Raw genomic sequence first — 18,452 nt, 5'->3', positions numbered from 1 at the left:
AGTAGCCTGACTAGGTGTGAGCAAACAGCAGCTTTCCTTGCACAACAGGGGTTTTTGGTAGCCAGGAGTGCCCTGTAAATCTGGAAGGCAAAATCCCACCTGTCCTTTCACCCTGGATGGAGCTGGGATGAGGAGCTGAGCGGTTCTGGTGAAGGCTTGGAATTTCGTGCTGGTGTTCCCTGGCATGAGTTCTGACATGGAATTGATTTCTCATGGTGATTACTTGTGTTATTACACCGTTAGCCTTCACTACCAAATACTAACTCCAGTTTTTGGAATATTCAGCTGCCCTGAGCTCAGCCAGAACTGAGCCTTGGCAGGGAGGACAAAGGGGGTGCACCTGGTGACAGGTCCTGCACGGGATGAATGGAAAACGTGCTGTGCCAGGGTTTGTTCAGCAGATGTTGTTGCAGATCGTGGTGTTTGGGATAACGTTTTGAAGGGAAATCACCAGCTGGTACTGGTGAGGAAAGCTGGGGGTGATGGGTGCTGTCGATGGTAGCCGGGATGCTGTGACAGTGGAACTGCGTTCCCGAGTTTTCCCTCTGTGCAGAGCCAGGCTCCTTGGACACTGACAGTATTCCCTGTCATCTGCTTAGTCATGGAGTGGCAGGATTTCCCAACGTGTGTCTGTAGAAATATTAGTTGCATAAGTAGAGTGTTTAATCTCAGCTTACAGATGGATTCACTGTGTGGTACAATTCACATTCGACTTCCCGCAGCGCTCTGTATTCTCGTGGAAATAAATTTTGATTTTAGTTAGGCCTGAATGGTTGTAATTACTGGAATACGGAGTTGATGGATACACTTAATGTCCTTCCATCACTGGACTGAAAATTCTCTGTGACTCTTTGTTGGCAGTTGAACAGAACCTGCTTCTCCAATCCAATCTTACACCCAAACCAGCTTCTGACTCCATCCCTGTTTTTCTGAGATTTTCCCTCTACTGTTCCATAACCACCTTTAGGAGCTGGAAGGAAATATTCCAAGCAGCTGGGACAGCAGGCTGTGTTGCTGTTCCAGAGGAAAGTGTTGAGTGGAAAGGGCCATATGAAGCTTTTGTTTACAGAAGAGATCAGTGCCATGTGCACCGAGTGTCACCTCCTTGGAAGTCCCTTCTCAAATCCAAAGGTTTTGCACAGCGTGGGCTGGGGGCTGATTCCAGCAGAGCTCACATCCTTCTCCATGGCATGGTACAGACAGGGTTGTGTGTAGAGCACTTGTGTTGGGCAAGGGGTTGTTTTTTTCCCCCTTTAGTTTGGTTTGGTTGTTGGTTTATTTTGTTGTCGTCGTCGTTTTTTGAGGGGCAGGCTGGATTCATCAGAAATCTGCTTTTGTGGAGGAGAAAAGGAAGTTTAGGTGTGGGAAAGAGGGAAAAAAAAAATTATTACAAATGTGGGACTTCGCTTTTGCAATTTCAGATTTTGGATAAAGCCTTGGTGAGTGCTGATGGCAGCTGCTCCTGCAGCTGAACCCTTGACAGACACAAGTTTCCTGGTGCAGCTCTGACCCTTGGATGGGGACCAGTGACCGTGTTGGGAGAGTCTAGAATTAAAAGGGTTTTTAACTATTAGCTCTGTGTCGCTCTCCTGAGTTCTGCTGCAGAGAAAATATTTGCTGTATCTCCTAACGATGGGGGTTTGGAGGCACTCGGGTGTTCTCAGCATGTGAAGATGCCCTGGATCTGTTAGACAGAGGTGCTGAAGCAGAGGAAGTAGGAAGGAGAAACTGGTCTCAAGTACCTTTGGGTAAAACCTGAGATGTTCACCATTAGGGCTGAGAACAGGGATGGAGAGCAGTTTTTACTGGGGAGGCCCTGGCACAGGTTGCCCAGAGAAGCTGTGGCTGCCCCATCCCTGGGAATGTTCAAGGCCACGTTGGACAGGGCTTGGAGCAACCTGGGCTAGTGGGAGGTGTCCCTGCCCGTGGCAGGGGGTGGAATGAGATGAGCTTTAAGATCCCTTCTAACCCAAACCAGTCTGTGATGATCTGTGACGTTTCAAAAGGCATTTGAATTCATAAGGGCCCAATGTCACAGCAAGCACCAAAAACTGAGATTGAGTGAACTGTACTTGGGAATTTTACTTTTTAAGAGATTAACTTGCTCACGTAGACATTTCAGGCAGTTCTGTTATCTTGCCAAAACATATTTGGAGACCAGCCATCAACTAAAAAGGAAACCACCTGTACGAGCTAAAAAGGAGTGCGAAGGCCTCAGGGTAACAGCGTCTGTGATGCTTTTTGCTCTGCACAGGACCAGAAACACCCAGCTCAGATTCCTCAGGGTCTTTACCAGGTGTACAATTCCATGTTTGGGGGATTCTCCAAGCATGGCCTTTCACACGAAGCTGGCCTTTCATAAAGCACTCGCTGAGGTTTGTGAGCGTCTCTTTGGTAGAGCTCAGAGCCAGCGAACCATCATCCTGCAGGCCTGTATCCGAGGGCAATACAAGCTGCTTTCAAATATTAGTAGGCAGTTTTAAACACTCCTGCTGCCTTTACTTAGAGAGTTTTAGTTGGTTTTACTTGCAGAGTTTGGAGTGGGGGCCTGGAGGACCTGCCCTCCACGTCTGCGAGAGGCGCGAGCGGGTTCGCGCGGAAGCGAGGAGCGTGATTTAACGGTGGGGTTTAGGCTTCTTTTATTGTTATGAAAGAGGTTGCAACGGCTGTTTCAGATCCCAAAGAAGAGAAGGAGGAGGAGGAGGAGGTTTCCAGCGCCCTCAGCCATGGCTCTCCCGTGGGCCCGGCCCGGCCCAGCCGGAGCTGGCGCAGCAGCAGGTCGGCCACGGTGGCCCGGCAGCGGGACACGGAGAACTCCCGCGCCTCCCGATCCAAGACGGGCTCCCTGCAGCTCGTCTGCAAGTCAGAGCCCAACACGGACCAGCTGGAGTACGGTACGTGGCACGGAGTGCTCGGGGCCAGGCAGGCGTGGGGAGCCTCTGGAGGGAGCTGGCTGTGGCCGGTGCAGGCGCGGTGCTGCTTGGTCACGGGTGCCTTCTGCCAGCAGCACTCCTGGCTCTGAATGGCGACGGCGGTGTCGTGAGACAGATGAGCTCACTGCAGCGAGCACACGCTGAAACCTAATGGTGACTTTTCCTTTCAGAGGTCACAGAAGAGCATCAGTCTCCAGCTGGAGTCAGGTAGGACGCTCTTGGCTCTGCGGTGTTCCTTCCCAGTCGGTGTCTCGCGACAAGGGGCCGAGTGGTTTGAGAACAAATGCCCGTGTGAGATGTTCTGTGGGACAGGCAGCAGCTCTGTCTCGTTCCACCCTGGGCCTTTGCGTTTGCAGTGTGGGCTGCAGGGCTCAGGAGATACTGTGGAGGAATGGATAGTGAGATTGGATGGGGGCATCCCACTTTTTTATTCCCGTAGGAGCAGGTGCCGTAGGTGGGTGGGCTCAGAAGAGGATGCTGCTCTGCCTGGCCTGTTTTGGTTGCCATCATGCTCCTTGGTCAGTGCAGGCTTTCCCCAGTCATGCTGGATGAGGAAGTGCTGTGGAGTAGTGTCTTTCCCCTGCTAGGGGCTGGTGCATGGGTACTCTGCAGTAGTGGTTAAGCTGGTGCTGCCAAAGTCCTCTCTTCTCCTTTTCTCCCAGCAGTGATGATGATGAGGAGATGCTCATCAGTGAGGAAGAAGTTCCCTTCAAAGATGATCCCAGAGATGAAACCTACAAGCCCCACCTAGAGAAGTATGTTGGATTTTGTACTTACTGGGGGTTTAGACCAAAAAAAAAAAAAAATGGACATCTTAACTGGATGAACTTATTATACCCCAAAGCACTTGAGCAGGTTGCTCAGGAGGAATGGTTCTAAATAGTAGAATAACCAGGACTGTGCTTCTCTCAGGGACTAAAGCCTTTAGAGCCTTGCTGTCTGCCAGGTGTTTCCTTAATCCTTGTTCATGCTTCTGCTTAGAAGTGGGGCTTGAGAAATAAGCCTGAGCTTCCATCCAGTTTTTGCTCAAGTCTTTGTGGAAAGCAGGCAGCAGGAAGAGCACTGGAGTAATAATATGTTGTGTTTGTGTCTTTGTAGGGAAGCACCAAAGCAAAGGAGAAAAGCTAACAAGGGGAAGGAGGAAAAAGAAAGGCAGAAAGAGATTAAAGTGGAAGTGAAAGAAGAGAATGAGTTTCAGGAAGATGAAGAACCGCCAAGGAAGTGAGTAAACTGTGCAGTTACACCTGGCAGTGTGTGTTGTTTATTTTGCATTCTTGCTAGTGTACAGCAGTGTTTTGTTGCTGGTTCCCCCACACCTCCTCCTCCTCCTCAGGGCCCGAGAGCTGATGGGGCAGCCCTGTTTGTTCTGCTTCCTCACGTCTCGCCTGCGTTAGAAAAATCAGAGTTGGGACTTAGGTTTAGTTTAAGTTGAGGGGTTTTTCTTCATCCTGTGGTTATTCAGCCTCCGTGGGTGTGACCACACAGCGGGAAACTCTTCAGGGCACCCTTACAACGGGTTTTGTTGCGATGCCTGAAGTGGATCAGTGTTAGAAGTGTAGTGTGAGAGGGCAGCGTTCCTGCCGTGTGCTGTGGGGCAGACACAGGAATACCTTGGATGTGCGTGTGGTAAATGTCCTCTTTGTACATGTGGGACTATCCCAGAGCTCAGGAAAACCACTTAGGTTCCCCCTCTCTTTGGAGGGGTAAACCAAGAAACTTTTGCTCCCCGGAGTCTCGACACCTTCAGGTGTGCTGTCGCTGGGACTCAGCGTTGCAGCTTTCCTCCTGTCAGTGGAGGGAGATTGCTTTATGTGTCTGTCTGAGCCATTCTTTGGGATTGTGTGAGGGAGGAAAAAAATAGAAAGGAGCTGCTTTGTACCTCAGCTCCTCTCTGAGAGGCTGGAACAGCCGGGGCTCCCTCTGCTGACCTGCCTCGTGGGGCCACACACTGCTGGTGCTGCTTTTCTTGCTGTTCCTAGGCTGCTGCTGCTTCATAGCAGAGAGGAGTGAGCAGGCTGGTGTTTTGAGAACATTTCTGTCTCTTGGAGATTGCTTTTTGTGCCTTGAGGTTTTGTTGTTTGGATCAGACGCCGCTTTTGTGTGTAATAAAACCTGTGCCTCTTCTGAGGGCTTGGCTTGAATGCTGAGTGCCTGTTCAGCAGGTTCCTGGCATGGGTTTGCCATCAATAAAGATGTCTCAGTAGAGTCTAGAAAATACTTCCATCAATCTGCTCCAAGTACCTCTGCAGCAGTGGGATCAAGCTGTGGCTTAGGAGGCTGCAATTGGCATGTAAGCACACCTCTGCTCAGACAGAGTCTAGATTTTTGCCTTGAGAGGTGTATAAGCTGCTGTCAGAGGCCTGTAAAATAGCTGCTGGATCATTAATCCTGTTCTTCCTGATCATGCAGGTTGGTGTTTTCCCATGGTATGGAATGTTCCCCAACAGAGCAGAGGGGATGCACTGTGGGTTCTGGACTGTGTTGGTGGCACCATTACATGTTTATAAGAAATACATTAGGAAACGGGAAGGGTTGAGAGAGCAAACCACATGAAGCATTTATTTCTCTAGAATTCTCCTTCCTCTGAATCTGTTTCCAACTTGCACTCAGTTTTTTTTTTCTAGATCTTGCAGTTAATGAGGCAACACAGCATAAACTTCAAAGTCTCTGCCCACTGCTAATGTAAGGAACCTTCTCTCAGTTCTGTTTCTGTATCCCTGTTACAGGAGGGGAAGGAGGAGAAAAGATGACAAGAGCCCAAGACTGCCCAAGAGAAGGTAAGTGATCCCCTCCACCCAGTTCTGTTCTGCAGACTTGCTTCCCTTGTGCCCTGCACACAGATGGGGATTGTCCCAAAGCCATCTCTCTTGCACAGTCCAGAAATCTGCCTTGAAGAGAATAAACCCCAAAAATAGCATGCCTTGTCTTCCCTTCCCTCTTTTCCTTCCCCCTGTAGGTGTGGGTTTGATTTCTTCCAGCTGAACCAGCCCCCTCCCCACTTCTCAGTTGATTCCTACCCTGGCATTGCCCAGCAATAAGGTTCTGGGAAATCTGGGTCTCCTGGGGTTTTCCCAGCTCTAGGGAGAGCCCTCAAGTAAGTGGCAGGAGCGGAGGTGGCACTTGGGCAGAGGCTCTGACAGTACTGGAGCAGCAATTCTTGGCTCTCATTTCACTGAGCTGTGCTTTGTTGTGCTGCTGCCCTGGCATCAGGGGCATCAGCCAGTGTCTGCCCCTCACAGAAACAGAATTCTGGAGTTCATGTGATTCTGTGTATCGAATATGTAGAGAGTCTTTACCTGTAGAATCACCCAATCACAGAAGCAGCCAACCACTCTGCCCCTTCCCTTGCCCGCTTCCCAGGAAGAAGCCCCCGATCCAGTACGTGCGCTGTGAGATGGAAGGATGCGGCACGGTCCTGGCTCACCCACGCTACCTGCAGGTTGGTGGAGCTTTTTTCCATCCTCAGTGGCACATGTGAGGGCAGGGAAGGGCTGTTGGGGGCAGGGAAGGGCTGTTGGGGGCAGGGAAGGGCTGTTGGGAACAGGCAGCGAAGCCTTCACTGCACCGACACTCCTCCTTGACGCTGTGTCTGCTTTTGCTGAGGGGCCGTCTGGGATGGCTGTGTCTCAGCTCTTCTCTGAGAGACTCTGCAAACTTTCACTCTCCCTTTTCAGCATCACATAAAGTACCAGCACTTGCTGAAGAAGAAATATGTGTGTCCTCACCCCTCCTGTGGTCGGCTCTTCCGGCTCCAGAAGCAGCTCCTGCGACATGCCAAACATCACACAGGTACAGGGCAGTGGGAGATGGGCACAAAACACCTCCTCAGGTCAGTGAACAGAGAGGGGGGGAAAAGGAAAAGCCTCTTGGATTTCTGGGGAGAGTGAAGCCAAGTCAGGTGGCATAGATTTGCAGGAGCAGCAGGGTGTTATTGTCTTCTGGATTATCATCTTTTGAGGAAGTGAAAGAAATAAGACTGTAGAGGTTTTTAATTCTCCCCCTGGCAAGTATCACTCAGGGGTTCTGTAGAGGAATAAACATCTGCATATAAAGACTCTACAGATAAAGTCTGCTTTATCCTAATTTGCCAGTGTTGGTCAGAGTGGATAAGTAGCTCTCAGAAGAGTTTTAATCATGGCTGGCCTCTCCAGATCAGCTGCTGCACTGTGTTGTGGGGCTCCTCCTTGGCTGTGCCTGCTGGCCTCCCAGAACTCCTGGTTCTGCTCCTTCTCGGGCAGCTTTACCTGCACCACGTGGGAGCTGGGAAAGGGAACAGCTCTGTGAGAGAGCAGTGCTGCAACTGCTGTTTCCTTTCAGATCAAAGGGATTACATCTGCGAGTACTGCGCCCGGGCGTTCAAGAGCTCCCACAACCTGGCGGTGCACAGGATGATCCACACGGGAGAGAAGCCCTTGCAGTGAGTACCCTCTGCCTGTGCCTCGCCCTCCTGCCCCGAGGGGCCCCTGACACACCCATTCTGGGGCTGCACCCAGAGCAGGGGCAGCTCTGAGGTCGGGGCTGGAGCCTTTTGCTGGTGTCCCAGCTCTCTAAACACACACGGTGTTGAGCTGCCCCTTGTCTCACCTGCTCCTCGGGGCAGATCTGGGATCTTTATTGCCCTCAGCAAATAAAGCCATAGCTGGAGCTGCAGTGACATTAGTGAGCCCCTGCTTGTTTCCCTGGGCTGCCTCCTTGCTGCTGCTGTCCCCACGAGTGTGTGGGGACACCCCTTTGTTGTGACCTCCCCCTTCTCCGCTCCCAGGTGTGAGATCTGTGGGTTCACCTGCCGGCAGAAGGCGTCCCTCAACTGGCACATGAAGAAGCACGACGCGGACTCCTTCTACCAGTTCTCCTGCAACATTTGCGGCAAGAAGTTCGAGAAGAAGGACAGCGTCGTGGCCCACAAAGCCAAGAGCCACCCCGAAGTGCTCATAGCCGAAGCGCTGGCTGCCAACGCGGGTGCCCTGATCACCAGCACCGACATCCTGGGCACCAATCCCGAGGCCATCGCGCCGCCCACCGACGGCCAGGGCCTCCCGCTGCTCCCGGACCCCCTGGGCAGTGCCCCCCCAGCAGATTGCCTGCTGCTGAGCCCCGAGGGGATGCCAAAGCCCTACTGCGGCGGGGCAGAGCGCGTGAGCCTGGTGGCCGACGGCAAACTCTTCGTGGGCAGCGGCGGCAGCAGCGCGAACCCGGAGGGGCTGGTCATGAACACGGAGATCCTGGGAGCCAGCACGGAGGTGCTCATCGAAGATTCAGACTCCACTGGTGGACCCTAGTGGCAGGGGTTGCACCTGGGTGCTGGGACAGTTGGGACTCTGTATTTAAAAGGAGAAAAAAAAAAAAGAAAAAAAAAGAAAGAAAAGAGGAGGCACTTACTGAAAGAGAGGAAAGTTAAACAAAACTTACAATACTAGTAAAATAACTGAAGGGTCTGCTCCCCTCCAGCGCGGATCACAGCACATCCTCTTTCTCCCAACCACTTCTCTCTCTCTCCCACGGCCCCTTTGTGGAAAGGGGCACGTGCTGCCATTACCAGAGCGAGTTGGACTGAGCGACGGATTTCTCCAAGGGAGGGGGCACTGCCGAAACCCTTCGCTCTACCCCAAAGCAGATGCCTTTCTGGCTCCTTGACGTGGCCCCAACTGGCAAACTAAAAAAAAACAAAAAAACAAAAAAAAAAAAGCGTTGGACGTGCTCTGGAGAAGTTTCTTAGGACTCCCTCTGCCCCTGGTCCCGACTTCTATGCACCGCTGCACTCTGGTCCTTGCAGTGTCCTCCTTCCTCCCGGGGCTGGGAGTTTGGCACTTTAGCCCCCCGGCAGGGTGAGCTGTGAAGCAGAGCACGTCCCCGCTCCCACCGCGCTCCCCTGCTCCAGCCCTGGCAGGAAGTGGAGGGAACGCCCTGGCTCGTAGATCATGTTTGCTCGGAGAGGCCCGGGGGCTACAGGAGCCCTGCGTGGGAGAGGCAAGGAGGAGCATCCCAGTTTGACGACAGTAATTTGCACTTTGAACATGCTTCGTTTTTGTGTTGTGGTAACAAGATTCCTTATTTATTGATTAAAAAAGGGTCGGTATTTTTTAGTTCTGTTCTTAGGGGGCGGGCGTGGAAGGGGTTCAGGCTGTTTCCCAGTAGGCTCTGGTGCAGGGAGCACGGTGTGTGCCACTGTAACAGCGGCTGGGAGAGCCGAGGTGAAGGCAGCGCTCTGGAGTCAGATGTGTCTCGCAGCTTTTCCAGAGTAGAGGAGGGAGAGCCCCTGGAGAAGAGCCCCGTGTGCAGTGGGAGTCTCTGCAGCAGCGTGTTAGCAGGAGGATGAGGTGAGTGATGGAACAGCTGGCTGTCGTCTCCCTCCCTCCCGGCTCGGGGTGAGCTCCTTGCATTAAATGCACTGCAGCCTTTCGGGGAAGGATGTTGTTGGCCAGGAACTTGTTCTCGTGGCCTGGGACAGTCGTGAGCTGCTTGCTGCTGGAGTGATGTGGTGCTCCTCATCCGACTCTGCCTCTCCTTTCCAGGTCTAGACAAAGGCACAGGAGCAGGGACTGGATATGGTTTTCTCAGGCTTGTTTATCCAAGGCAATAGATTGACGTGGGACTAAGGGGCTGTCAGCTTCTCTCTCTGCCCCCGTTGTGGGGGAGGGTGTTGTGTAGCCGTGTTCTCAAAGGTTCTCTCTTCTGCACAGACACCCCTGCTGTCCCTGAAATGTGGCAGGCCAGGTGTTGCCTGCCAGTGTAGTTAGGGCAGCTCTGAGCCCTTGGAAAAGTTTACATAGGATAAGAGGTGTCTGCTATGGAGACTTGGATTTTTTTTTTGCTCTTCTCTGAGACTTTGTGTGGAGATTCAGTGGCCTTGAATTCGTAGTGGTTTTGGAAGAGGTGAAGAATAACCTGGCTTTTTGTTTGTTTGCTTGTTTTTGTTTTTTTTTTTTGGTTGGGTTTCTGTGGTTGGGAGCAGAGCTGAAGTGTCTTGTCCGAGCACAAGATCAGCTGAGTTAGTCTGTAGCACACAGCAGCTTGGCAAAACCGGGTACCTGGGGTCTAGAAAACTGCAATAAAACATGGAATTTAATTGGGAACTTAACAGGAAACTGACTCTGAACACCCACTCTGTCCCCTGTGCTGCCTGGAAATCCAGCTGTGGGCCCAAACACGGTGGCTTTTATTGGGCCGTTTGTCCCGGTTTGCCCCCTCCCTTCCCTCCTTACACGGATACCTTTGTCAGAGCAAGTCAAAACACTTGTGGTGTTGGGGCGGATCGTGGTGGAGCAGCTGGGTGTCCTGTGCCCTGGGCGTGGGCATCCCACGTGCTCGCCGTGGCAGCAGCCTGGCTCCCAGGCCTGCCACGGGGTGAGGGCCCAGCACACCTGGTGGTGGTGGGTCCTCTGGGACAGTGCAGGCAGGTGCAGTGGTGTTTAAACTAAACCAGTTCCTTCAGTTGGGACGATCCAGTTTCTCGCTTGGATCACGTTACTGTGATTTCCAGCTGGAGCTGCTTCTCTGCCAGCCCCTGTGCCCGTGGGAGCTGCGGGGCGGGCAGAGCCTTGCACAGAACACTAAGTTGGAGAGCCCGGGGATTACTGGTCAAGGGATGGCACTAAAACGCCTTTGGGTCAAAGGCTTGCTCGCCTCTGACTCAGTGCTTGGCACCTGGCTGGGAGCTGAGGGAGGTGGCCTGGTCCTGCAGCCGCCCCGAGCGGAGCAGACTTTGCCACCGGACACGTTTCTGGGATGCAAAATCAAAGATCTCCTTTGCTGCCCGGCCGGGACACCTGATCCTGCCGCTCCCCGCCTCGTCCTTCCATGACACCTCTCGTAGCTCTCCCTTTTCTTTTTCTGGCCCTGGCCAGGTGTCTGTCTGTCCTCTAACCACAGCCTGCTCGCCCCTGACGCAGGAGAGATGTGTAGCTCCCTTCCCACGCCCCTCTGAAGCCCTAAAACTGACACAGCCCTCCTGCAGCTCCTCCTCCCCTCGATGTCTCTCCTTCACTCGCATGCAGTTTGCTTCAATAAATTATTGTAGTAGTTTGCAATAAACTTTTTTGTATTTTTTTTTTCCCCTGTATTTATTTTTTTTTTCTGCTCCCAGGGGAGGGGTTGGAGGGGACACAGGGCCCTTCGACCGCTCTCGGGGCTGTGCCCGACATGGGCAGCACTTTGGGGGTCAAGGGCTGCCGGGGCCAGGGGCTCCCAAAGCTCAGCAGCACTTTCTGCAGTAGCCAGGGGGTGACAAAGAGGCTGCTGGGGGTATGGGGCCCCCCGACCAGGCACACTGTGGTACTTGTGGGAAGCTGCTTTTCAACTCTTGGGGTTTTTTTTTTTTCCCCTCTTAATCTGGGTAATACGTAACCAAAATAAACATACTGAGGAAAAACCAACCCAACCCAGTGGGCTGTTTTTGTCTCGCTGCATGCAGCTCATCTGTGGGCTGGCTGGTGTTGTCCTGGGGTGGCTCTTCCCCATCCAACTCGGGGGGGGTTAGTGAGTGGCTGCTGGTGGCCAGCTGCCAACTGGGTTTGAATCATGACCCTGGGCCAGTTTTAGGGGCTCAGAACCAGACTCATTTTTTGGGCTCCCAAAGAGGGACTCAGGGCCAGGTTTGGGGGCTCAAAATGGGACTCAGAGCTTAAAAACGGAGACTAAATGCTTCATTTTGCACTCCTGAAACCAGGCTCATACATGGCCAATTTGGGGGCTTAGAAACAGCCACTAAATCCTGCTTTCAGGACTTGAGGCAGAGAGCATGTCCCGTGTCTTTGGGCTCACAAAGAGAGACCAAGTGATGCATTTTAGGGCCTTAAAAACCAGTGACTAAGTCCTGTGTTTTGGGGCCCTGAAACCAGGGTCACTCAGCCAGTGCTTGGGCTCACAGAGAGAGAGAACAAGTCCTGCACTTTGGGGGCTTTAAGGCAGAGACCTGTGGAGTGGCCAGTACTGAAGGTGAGAAATGGAGACTGAGCCCTGCTGACCTTACATTTAGGGCTGAGAAACAGTGACCGAGTCCTGCATTTTGGGGGCTTGAGGAGAGACCACGTCCTGTCCCACAGCCCCTCTTTGGGGAAGGTGTCTCTGGGAAAGGGGGGGGTTAAACCTTTCCCCCTCTGGGAAAGGGGGGTTAAACCTGGGGGACCAGTCCCATGGCTGTGGGGCAGTGAGAGGGCTGGAGGTGGCTGGGACAGACCCTTCTGCCAGGGTTTGGGTTGCAGCTCAGCTTTTGGCTGGTGCTGGATCTCCAGCCTTGCGGGGGGATCCCCTCGAGCCTCCACTCCTGGCCCTGCTCAGCCCCCGCCGCCTGCCCGGGCTGAGGTGTTGAGCAATGTCCGGGCTTTGCTCGCCTCTTCCCGGCAGTGGTTTCCCGCTCTCTGGCATGAGCCAGAGGGATTAACGTGCCGCTAATCCCACTGTGTGGCCGGGAGGGAGGAGTGGGTCAGCCGGGGCTGGGAGCCTGTCGCTGCCGGGCGAGACGGTTCTGGGCAAAGCACTTGGAGTGGCGATGCGTGGGGGAATCGGGGGAATAATCTGTCGCTGTTGATCCCAGAGGCGGGAATTTGCAGCGTGGTGCCAGGCCCCAGGCACGGAAGAGGGGGAGAGCCGGGCCAGCGGACGTGTGAGCGGAGCTTCCCGGCTGGAATGCACCAGCTCAGCAAGGGATTGTCCTGCCCGGGCCGGGCGGGCGCTGCGCCCTGAGCCTGGTGGCCTCAACAGCTGCCCAGACCATGGCGGGAGCAGACAGTCCCTCGGCCGCCCTCCGGCGCCGTGACCTGTGCGCCCGCGGCATCCGCCTGGCCGGGAAGATGCGCTCGGATGTCGTCGACCTCCTGGACGCCTACGTGAGTCTGCCCTGCTCCCTCTGGCTGCTGCGGGGCTGGGAGCGCTGGTGGGGTCTGGGGGCCTCCTGGAAGCTTCGGGGCGTGAGGAACCTGTCCCGTGGTGGGGATGGGGGACGAAGCGCTGCCGGTTTCTGTGCCTGCCGCTGCCTGGGCGAACCTCGGGCACCCGGCCTCGCACTGCCACAAACCCCTCCTGGACTGGGCCCTCCGGAGCAGCGCCGGCGTGGCTCGGGGCGGGGGGTACCCCCCAAATTGCTCCCTCCACCGCTGATCCCCGGTGGGTCTCACCCCGCAGGTGGAGCAGCAGGGCCTGGACGCCTCGGCCAGCGTGGCGGCGGTGGAGGGGGTGCCGCCGGCGGCGGTGGAGCGCTGGGACGAGCAGACGGGGACCCAGCGGCTGCTGGAGAACCTGGCGGCCTACAGGGCCTTCCGCGGGCTGCTGGCGCAGATGCTGGAGGAGCAGCGGGAGCAGCTGGGTGAGGCCGACGCCGCCCTGGGCCGGGCGCTGGCGGCCGTGCTGCTCCAGGTCTCGGCCTTCGCCTACCACCTCGAGGAGCTGCTGCGGCTGGAGAGCCGCGGGCCCCCGAGCGACGATGAGGGGGACGGGCCGCCCCCCCAGCCCCAGGGCGTCTTCGAGCAGAAGCTGCGGGGCCTGGGGGTGCTGCGGGAGCTGGCCCAGTGGGCCGTGAGGTCTGCGCGGGACCTGCGGCAGCTCGCCAAGCCCGGCCCGGGCGCCGGCTCGGCCCCCAGCCCGGCCGAGAGCCCGTGAAGGCGAGCGCGGGGTGGGGGGTCTGGGGTGCCACTGGGGCACAGTGGGGGGCAGCTGACAGTGAAGGGGGGGAGGTGGACGGGAGGGACCGTGTCATTAGCCCCTTGGCCCCCTGTGCTTTTGGTGCCACTCCCTGTGGGGAAGCTGAGGCACGGGCTGTGGTGTACCCCGGAGGGAGCGGGGATCCCCAGGCGGGGCGATCCTCAGTGGTCCTGGGGCTGGGAACTATCCCCTGGAAAGCGGCTTTGCTGCTCACCCCAGGGCCTGGAGGCCGTGACCCTCAGCTGGGGCCCTTTTCTTTGGAATTTGGTCGCTGCCTGGTTCGCTGTGGCCACCCTGGGGGCTCTTGTGGGTGCAAGGCAGGAGCCAAGGGACAGCAAAGTGTCACCTGGTCAAAGGAGTCTCGGGACCTGCCCCGCAGCTACCAGGAGCAAGGCTTTGCCTTCTGCACATGGACTCTTCTGCCCAGCTTGTGTTGGCTGCTCATTGAATTTCTGCTCTAACTGCTTGGGTGTTTTTTGGGGAGGGGGGGAAGTGGGGGTATGATCAGGAGGGGATTTCTTAACCTCTTGGACATGGTAATGGAGAGGATCTTTTCACCGAAGGCTGCGATTCAGAAGCCCCTCTGCAAGGAGGTTAGTGCCTCCAGGGGCTATTTTAGGGCTGGAAATGGCACGGAGAATCAAACAGCCCCAACCACATCGCTCACCCTGTGGAGTGCTGCAGTTTCACAGCTGCCTGAGCCGTGGTTCTCGTGCCAACTGGATATGAGGGGTGCTGGCTGCTGAGTGAATAAAAGGGCTGGGAGATCTACCGGGCTGATGTACTTCTTGGGGGAGGTGGGACAGTGGGGCTCAACCTCACCGGAGAGCCTGGGCTGCCCTGTGCACACACCAGGGAAGGGTCAGTCCTGGCAGGGTGAGAGGTCTGGGGGGGGACAGGACCCACAGGGAGGCCGTGGGGAAGCTGAGGGAGCTGGGGATGAAGGACGTGGTGGTGGGAGGATGAGGAGGAGGTGGGGGGGGGTTGCTGGGGTTGTGCCTTGTCCTGGTGTGGCCCTGCCTTCCACCCTGGCCTGTGAGAGGAAAGGCAACATGGGGGGAGAGCGGGGCCACGGCATGGGGAAGAGGCTGGGGACGTGCCCGGCTGGCCCCGCACAAAGCAGCTTTGTCGTGGCAGGGGGGGACAGCACCGGGCACAGTGCTGGCACCGGGGCCCTGGTGCAGCACCAAGGCAGAGCCTCCAGAGCCCATCCTGCCCTCCCCTCTGGCAGCATCAGGTCATCCGGTGCCGCGGGGTCGGGTCCGAGGGCGGTTTGGTGCTGCCTCTTTGCTTATGGGTGGTGCCCACGAGGAAGAATGGGCACCTTCTTCTTTGCCACTGACTGACTGCCTGCCCGCCCTCAGCTTTGCGGCTCAGACTGGATTATTGGGATGTTTCTGCTTCCCTGCACTCAGGAATAACAATTTCTGGCCACTATTTTTTTTCAGGGTTAGCGAAAGCGAGTCCCTTTTCCAACAGGTATTTTTCTCGCCCGGTGTCCTCTGCTTTGTGCACTTGAAACCATCTTGCTTTTGCCCCCTTGCACCCTCCTGCTCAGCAGCGCTCACGCCCTCCCCACCCACTGCCCCTCACCTTCCCAGAGGTGGGCAGAGGCATCTCGAGTGAACCTTGTGACACGAGCAGGTGGGAACAGACCCCTTTTCTCCCTCAGCAGCAATGGCCGGGTCCGAGGTGACCTTCAGATCCCGGGAGAGCCGGGATCACCCAGCCCTGCCTTGCAACTCGATCCTTCCCCCTCAGCTGCTGGCACTGAGCTGAGCTGGGCGCTGCAGTCGCTCTCTGGGGGTAGAAGCAGCAACAGGGATGTTGCTCCAGGGACTTCCCCGTCCTGGGAAACACCGCTTTTGCAACCTTCCTTGCTCCTGCCCTGTTACCTGGGTGTGTCTGTGTTTGTGGAGCAGCTGCAGGGCTCGGGAATGGCCACCAGAAACAATGGGAAAAAGCAGTCCATAATCCAAACCTCCACGCTCTGGCTGAGCAAGAGGCTCCAGCTCTCGGCCTTTCCCTGCCAGCCAGCCCCCAGCGTGCCGTAGAGAGTCTGAGCTGGATGGGATTTAATGCTCTTTTTCAGCTGCAGCCCCGAGGGAATCACCGGTGAAGTGATTTGGCGAGAACAGGGGCACCCGACAGCTGAGCTCCCTTGGTGCCAGGAGGCCCTTTGGACTTGCTTTGCCACAGGCTGAAAAGAAGCTGATCTGGGTGGCTGGAGGTGACTGAAACTGTTTATTTTGGAAACAGAAATGAAGAGTTTGAGAGGAAGATAATTGTACCCGTGTGGCTAATGCTGCTGAGGACCCCATGCAGTGGCCTCCTGCAAACTGAGGACCCACCAAAACCATCCAGGATTGTGCTTTGGGAAGAGAAAGGCTCTGCAGTGCTGGTGGGAACGGGGAAGGGGAGCAGAGGGCTGCGCTCTCGAATTTCAGCAGGGAAGGAGCCACCACAAGCAACCTGTGGATGTGTTTAATTTCAAAACAATAAATATTTGGGCTTCACGTCTGGTTGGGCACACTTTGTGGGGTTGGAAAGGTTTCAAGCCGACCAGGGCTGCTCCCTGACCTCAGGCATACCCACTTGGCTGCTGGCATCGGTGCCGGGCGAGAATGGATTTGCCCCTTGCCCACCATGCCCTGGAGGCTGGTGGGGTTCAGTTGTGCAGCTCCTGGCTCCCGGCTCCCTGATCCTGAGCTGCAGCCAGGGGGGTGGATGCTCACCAACACTTTCCTTTTTAATAGCAGGAAAACCTTTTCCTCCCGCCTGAGTCAGCGGAAAGGATTTCCCCGGGTTTCCCCGCCGCGGCTTTGGCTGCGCTCGTCTCGCCCGAAGGAACAGGTGAAAACACAGAGGAGGGGCTCCCCTTCCCAGGAAGGGCCGGGAGCCCTCCCTTCTTGCAGGAGAAGGTGCCCCAAGCTGGGAGAAGGAGAACCCGTGCGGTTCACCCCGTCCTGCCCCACCACGGCGCTCGCCAGCTGGCACCGCTGCAGTTGGTCCCCACCTGCTTCTTCCCCACTTCTTCCTTCATTTTTTTCCCTCTGTTTGTATCTTGTCTAATGGTTTCTCACCACAAGCGCCGCTGGCAGACGCTCAGCAGGACGGGCAGTGCCTGGGAAACAGGTTTGCCAGGAGAGGAGCCGCGCCAGCCCTGAGAGCTCGGCAGTGTCCCGTGGCCCGGGGATGAGCTGCCCTCCCGAGCCAAGGGGACCGTGGACTGGGGGATTTGCTGTGCAACCTGTGCTCGTGGAACACACAGGTGCAGTTTGTACAGTTCTCCCAAACCAGGAAATGATGGGTGTTTAATATCCAAGGAAATTTCATGACTCTGAGCGCAGGGGCGCAAAAGGAGGTGAGACTGGCCTGTCACCAACATCCTGGTGGCATTCAGGGCTGCCCTGGGAAGATGCTCGTGGAGCTCAGTGGAAGAACAAGCTCAGGAACGTTTTTTTGGCTGCTCCAGTCGCAGAGTTGCCATAGCACAGGGGTACCTCTGTCACAGGTTTTAATTTGGCCTTCATTGCTTGCCTCAGTTGGAGCAGCAGAATCCTGAAGGATTCGCAGCCTCACCCTGGGCTGAAGCTGCATGAAATCTCCAGGAACAGTACTTCTCAGGGAAACTGAACTGTGGCAGGCAGCTGGGAGAGCTGGGGTGCAGGACCTGGGGTTGCAGCCCAGGTGCCCTTTGAGACATGAGGTAATTTTGGGCTTCGAAGCCATTTTTGTGTATCATGGGCCGCAGGGAAGGGGAGCTCAGGGGGCTGCTCCCTGTGAGTGCTGTGGCCTAGACAGGGAAAGGGGAGAAGCTCTTGGACCACATTTCTTTGTCACAGCACGTGAAGTGGGGTCCATGTAACCCATCAGCACCCCGAGTCCCATCACTGGCAGGTGGGGGCCAGGGGGGACCCCAAAGGTGGGAGCACACCAGGGGCTCCCTGGGCTGCAGTCCTGGTTAAAGGTGTGGGGGATACCGGGAGGGGTGCCAGGGATGCAGGGTGGGGGTAGAGGGGGTACAGTGGGGTCTCCTGGGGGTGCAGGGTGGGGGTACAGGGATGCAGGAGTGCACAGTGGGGATACAGGGGCCACTGGGAGAGGTCCCAGGGGTGTAGGGTGGGGGTACAGGGGGTTCAGGGACACTGGGAGAAGTCCCGGGGGTGCAGGGTGTGGGTCCAGGGACCCAGGGGGTACAGGGACAGTGGGAGGTCGCAGGGGTGCAGGGTGGGGACACCAGGGACCCAGGGGGTAAGGGGTGTAGGGTGGGGGTCCAGGGACACCAGGGACGTAGGGGGTACAGGGACTGTGGGGGGTCACAGGGGTGCAGGGTGGGGGTCCAGGGACCCAGGGGCTACAGGGACAGTGGGGTGTCTCAGGGATGCAGGATGGAGGAGCAGCGACTCAGGGACCCAGGGGATACAGGGACAGTGAGGGGTCACAGGGTTGCAGGGTGGAGGTCCAGGGACACCAGAGACCCAGGGGGTACAGGGACAGTGGGGAGTTGCAGGGGTGCAGGGTGGGGATACAGGGACACCAGGGACCCAGGTGTGCACAGTGGGGGTACAGGGAGCACTGGGACAGGTCCCAGGGGTGCGGGGTGTGGGTCCAGGGACCCAGGGGGTACAGGGACAGTGGGGTGTCACAGGGATGCAGGGTGAGGGTCTCAGGACTCAGGGACCCAGGGGCTACAGGGACAGTGGGGTGTCACAGGGGTGCAGGGTGTGGGTCCAGGGACCCAGGGGGTACAGGGACAGTGGGGTGTCACAGGGATGCAGGGTGAGGGTCTCAGGACTCAGGGACCCAGGGGCTACAGGGACAGTGGGGTGTCACAGGGGTGCAGGGTGTGGGTCCAGGGACCCAGGGGGTACAGGGACAGTG

General features: G+C 56.4%; 2 protein-coding genes across 3 annotated transcripts; both read left to right on the top strand.

The window, feature by feature from the left end:
* The first annotated feature begins 1,937 nt into the window (after positions 1-1,937).
* Positions 1,938-10,983, top strand: ZFP91 (ZFP91 zinc finger protein). Of its 2 annotated transcripts, none has more exons than XM_027670079.1 (9): positions 1,938-2,894; positions 3,104-3,140; positions 3,596-3,688; positions 4,032-4,154; positions 5,660-5,710; positions 6,294-6,372; positions 6,608-6,722; positions 7,251-7,350; positions 7,696-10,983. In XM_027670079.1, exons 1-9 carry the CDS (start codon positions 2,648-2,650, stop codon positions 8,210-8,212), a joined length of 1,362 nt encoding a protein of 453 aa, XP_027525880.1. In that variant the 5' UTR covers positions 1,938-2,647; the 3' UTR covers positions 8,213-10,983. The 2 variants fall into 2 exon arrangements, with proteins under 2 accessions (XP_027525880.1, XP_027525881.1); XM_027670080.1 differs by having other exon boundaries at positions 1,939-2,894; positions 3,599-3,688.
* A 934-nt stretch (positions 10,984-11,917) lies between these two features.
* On the top strand, positions 11,918-13,532 carry CNTF (ciliary neurotrophic factor). The gene is made up of 2 exons (XM_027670081.1): positions 11,918-12,757; positions 13,053-13,532. Exons 1-2 carry the CDS (start codon positions 12,644-12,646, stop codon positions 13,524-13,526), a joined length of 588 nt encoding a protein of 195 aa, XP_027525882.1. The 5' UTR covers positions 11,918-12,643; the 3' UTR covers positions 13,527-13,532.
* Positions 13,533-18,452: the final 4,920 nt, after the last annotated feature.

This window comes from Corapipo altera, unplaced genomic scaffold (assembly GCF_003945725.1).
Source record: "Corapipo altera isolate COAL_440 unplaced genomic scaffold, ASM394572v1 276, whole genome shotgun sequence".
Lineage (NCBI taxonomy): Eukaryota > Metazoa > Chordata > Aves > Passeriformes > Pipridae > Corapipo > Corapipo altera.
Note: the sequence above shows the minus strand (reverse complement) of the source record. Positions and strands in the feature narration are given on the sequence as shown.

Coding starts and splice junctions, on each gene's coding strand:
- ZFP91 (XM_027670079.1), top strand. CDS start 2,648: ATGAAAGAGGTTGCAACGGCTGTTTCAGATCCCAAAGAAGAGAAGGAG. Junction 3,689..4,031: donor TACAAGCCCCACCTAGAGAA/GTATGTTGGATT, acceptor GTGTCTTTGTAG/GGAAGCACCAAAGCAAAGGA. Junction 6,373..6,607: donor CTCACCCACGCTACCTGCAG/GTTGGTGGAGCT, acceptor CTCCCTTTTCAG/CATCACATAAAGTACCAGCA.
- CNTF (XM_027670081.1), top strand. CDS start 12,644: ATGGCGGGAGCAGACAGTCCCTCGGCCGCCCTCCGGCGCCGTGACCTG. Junction 12,758..13,052: donor TCGACCTCCTGGACGCCTAC/GTGAGTCTGCCC, acceptor CTCACCCCGCAG/GTGGAGCAGCAGGGCCTGGA.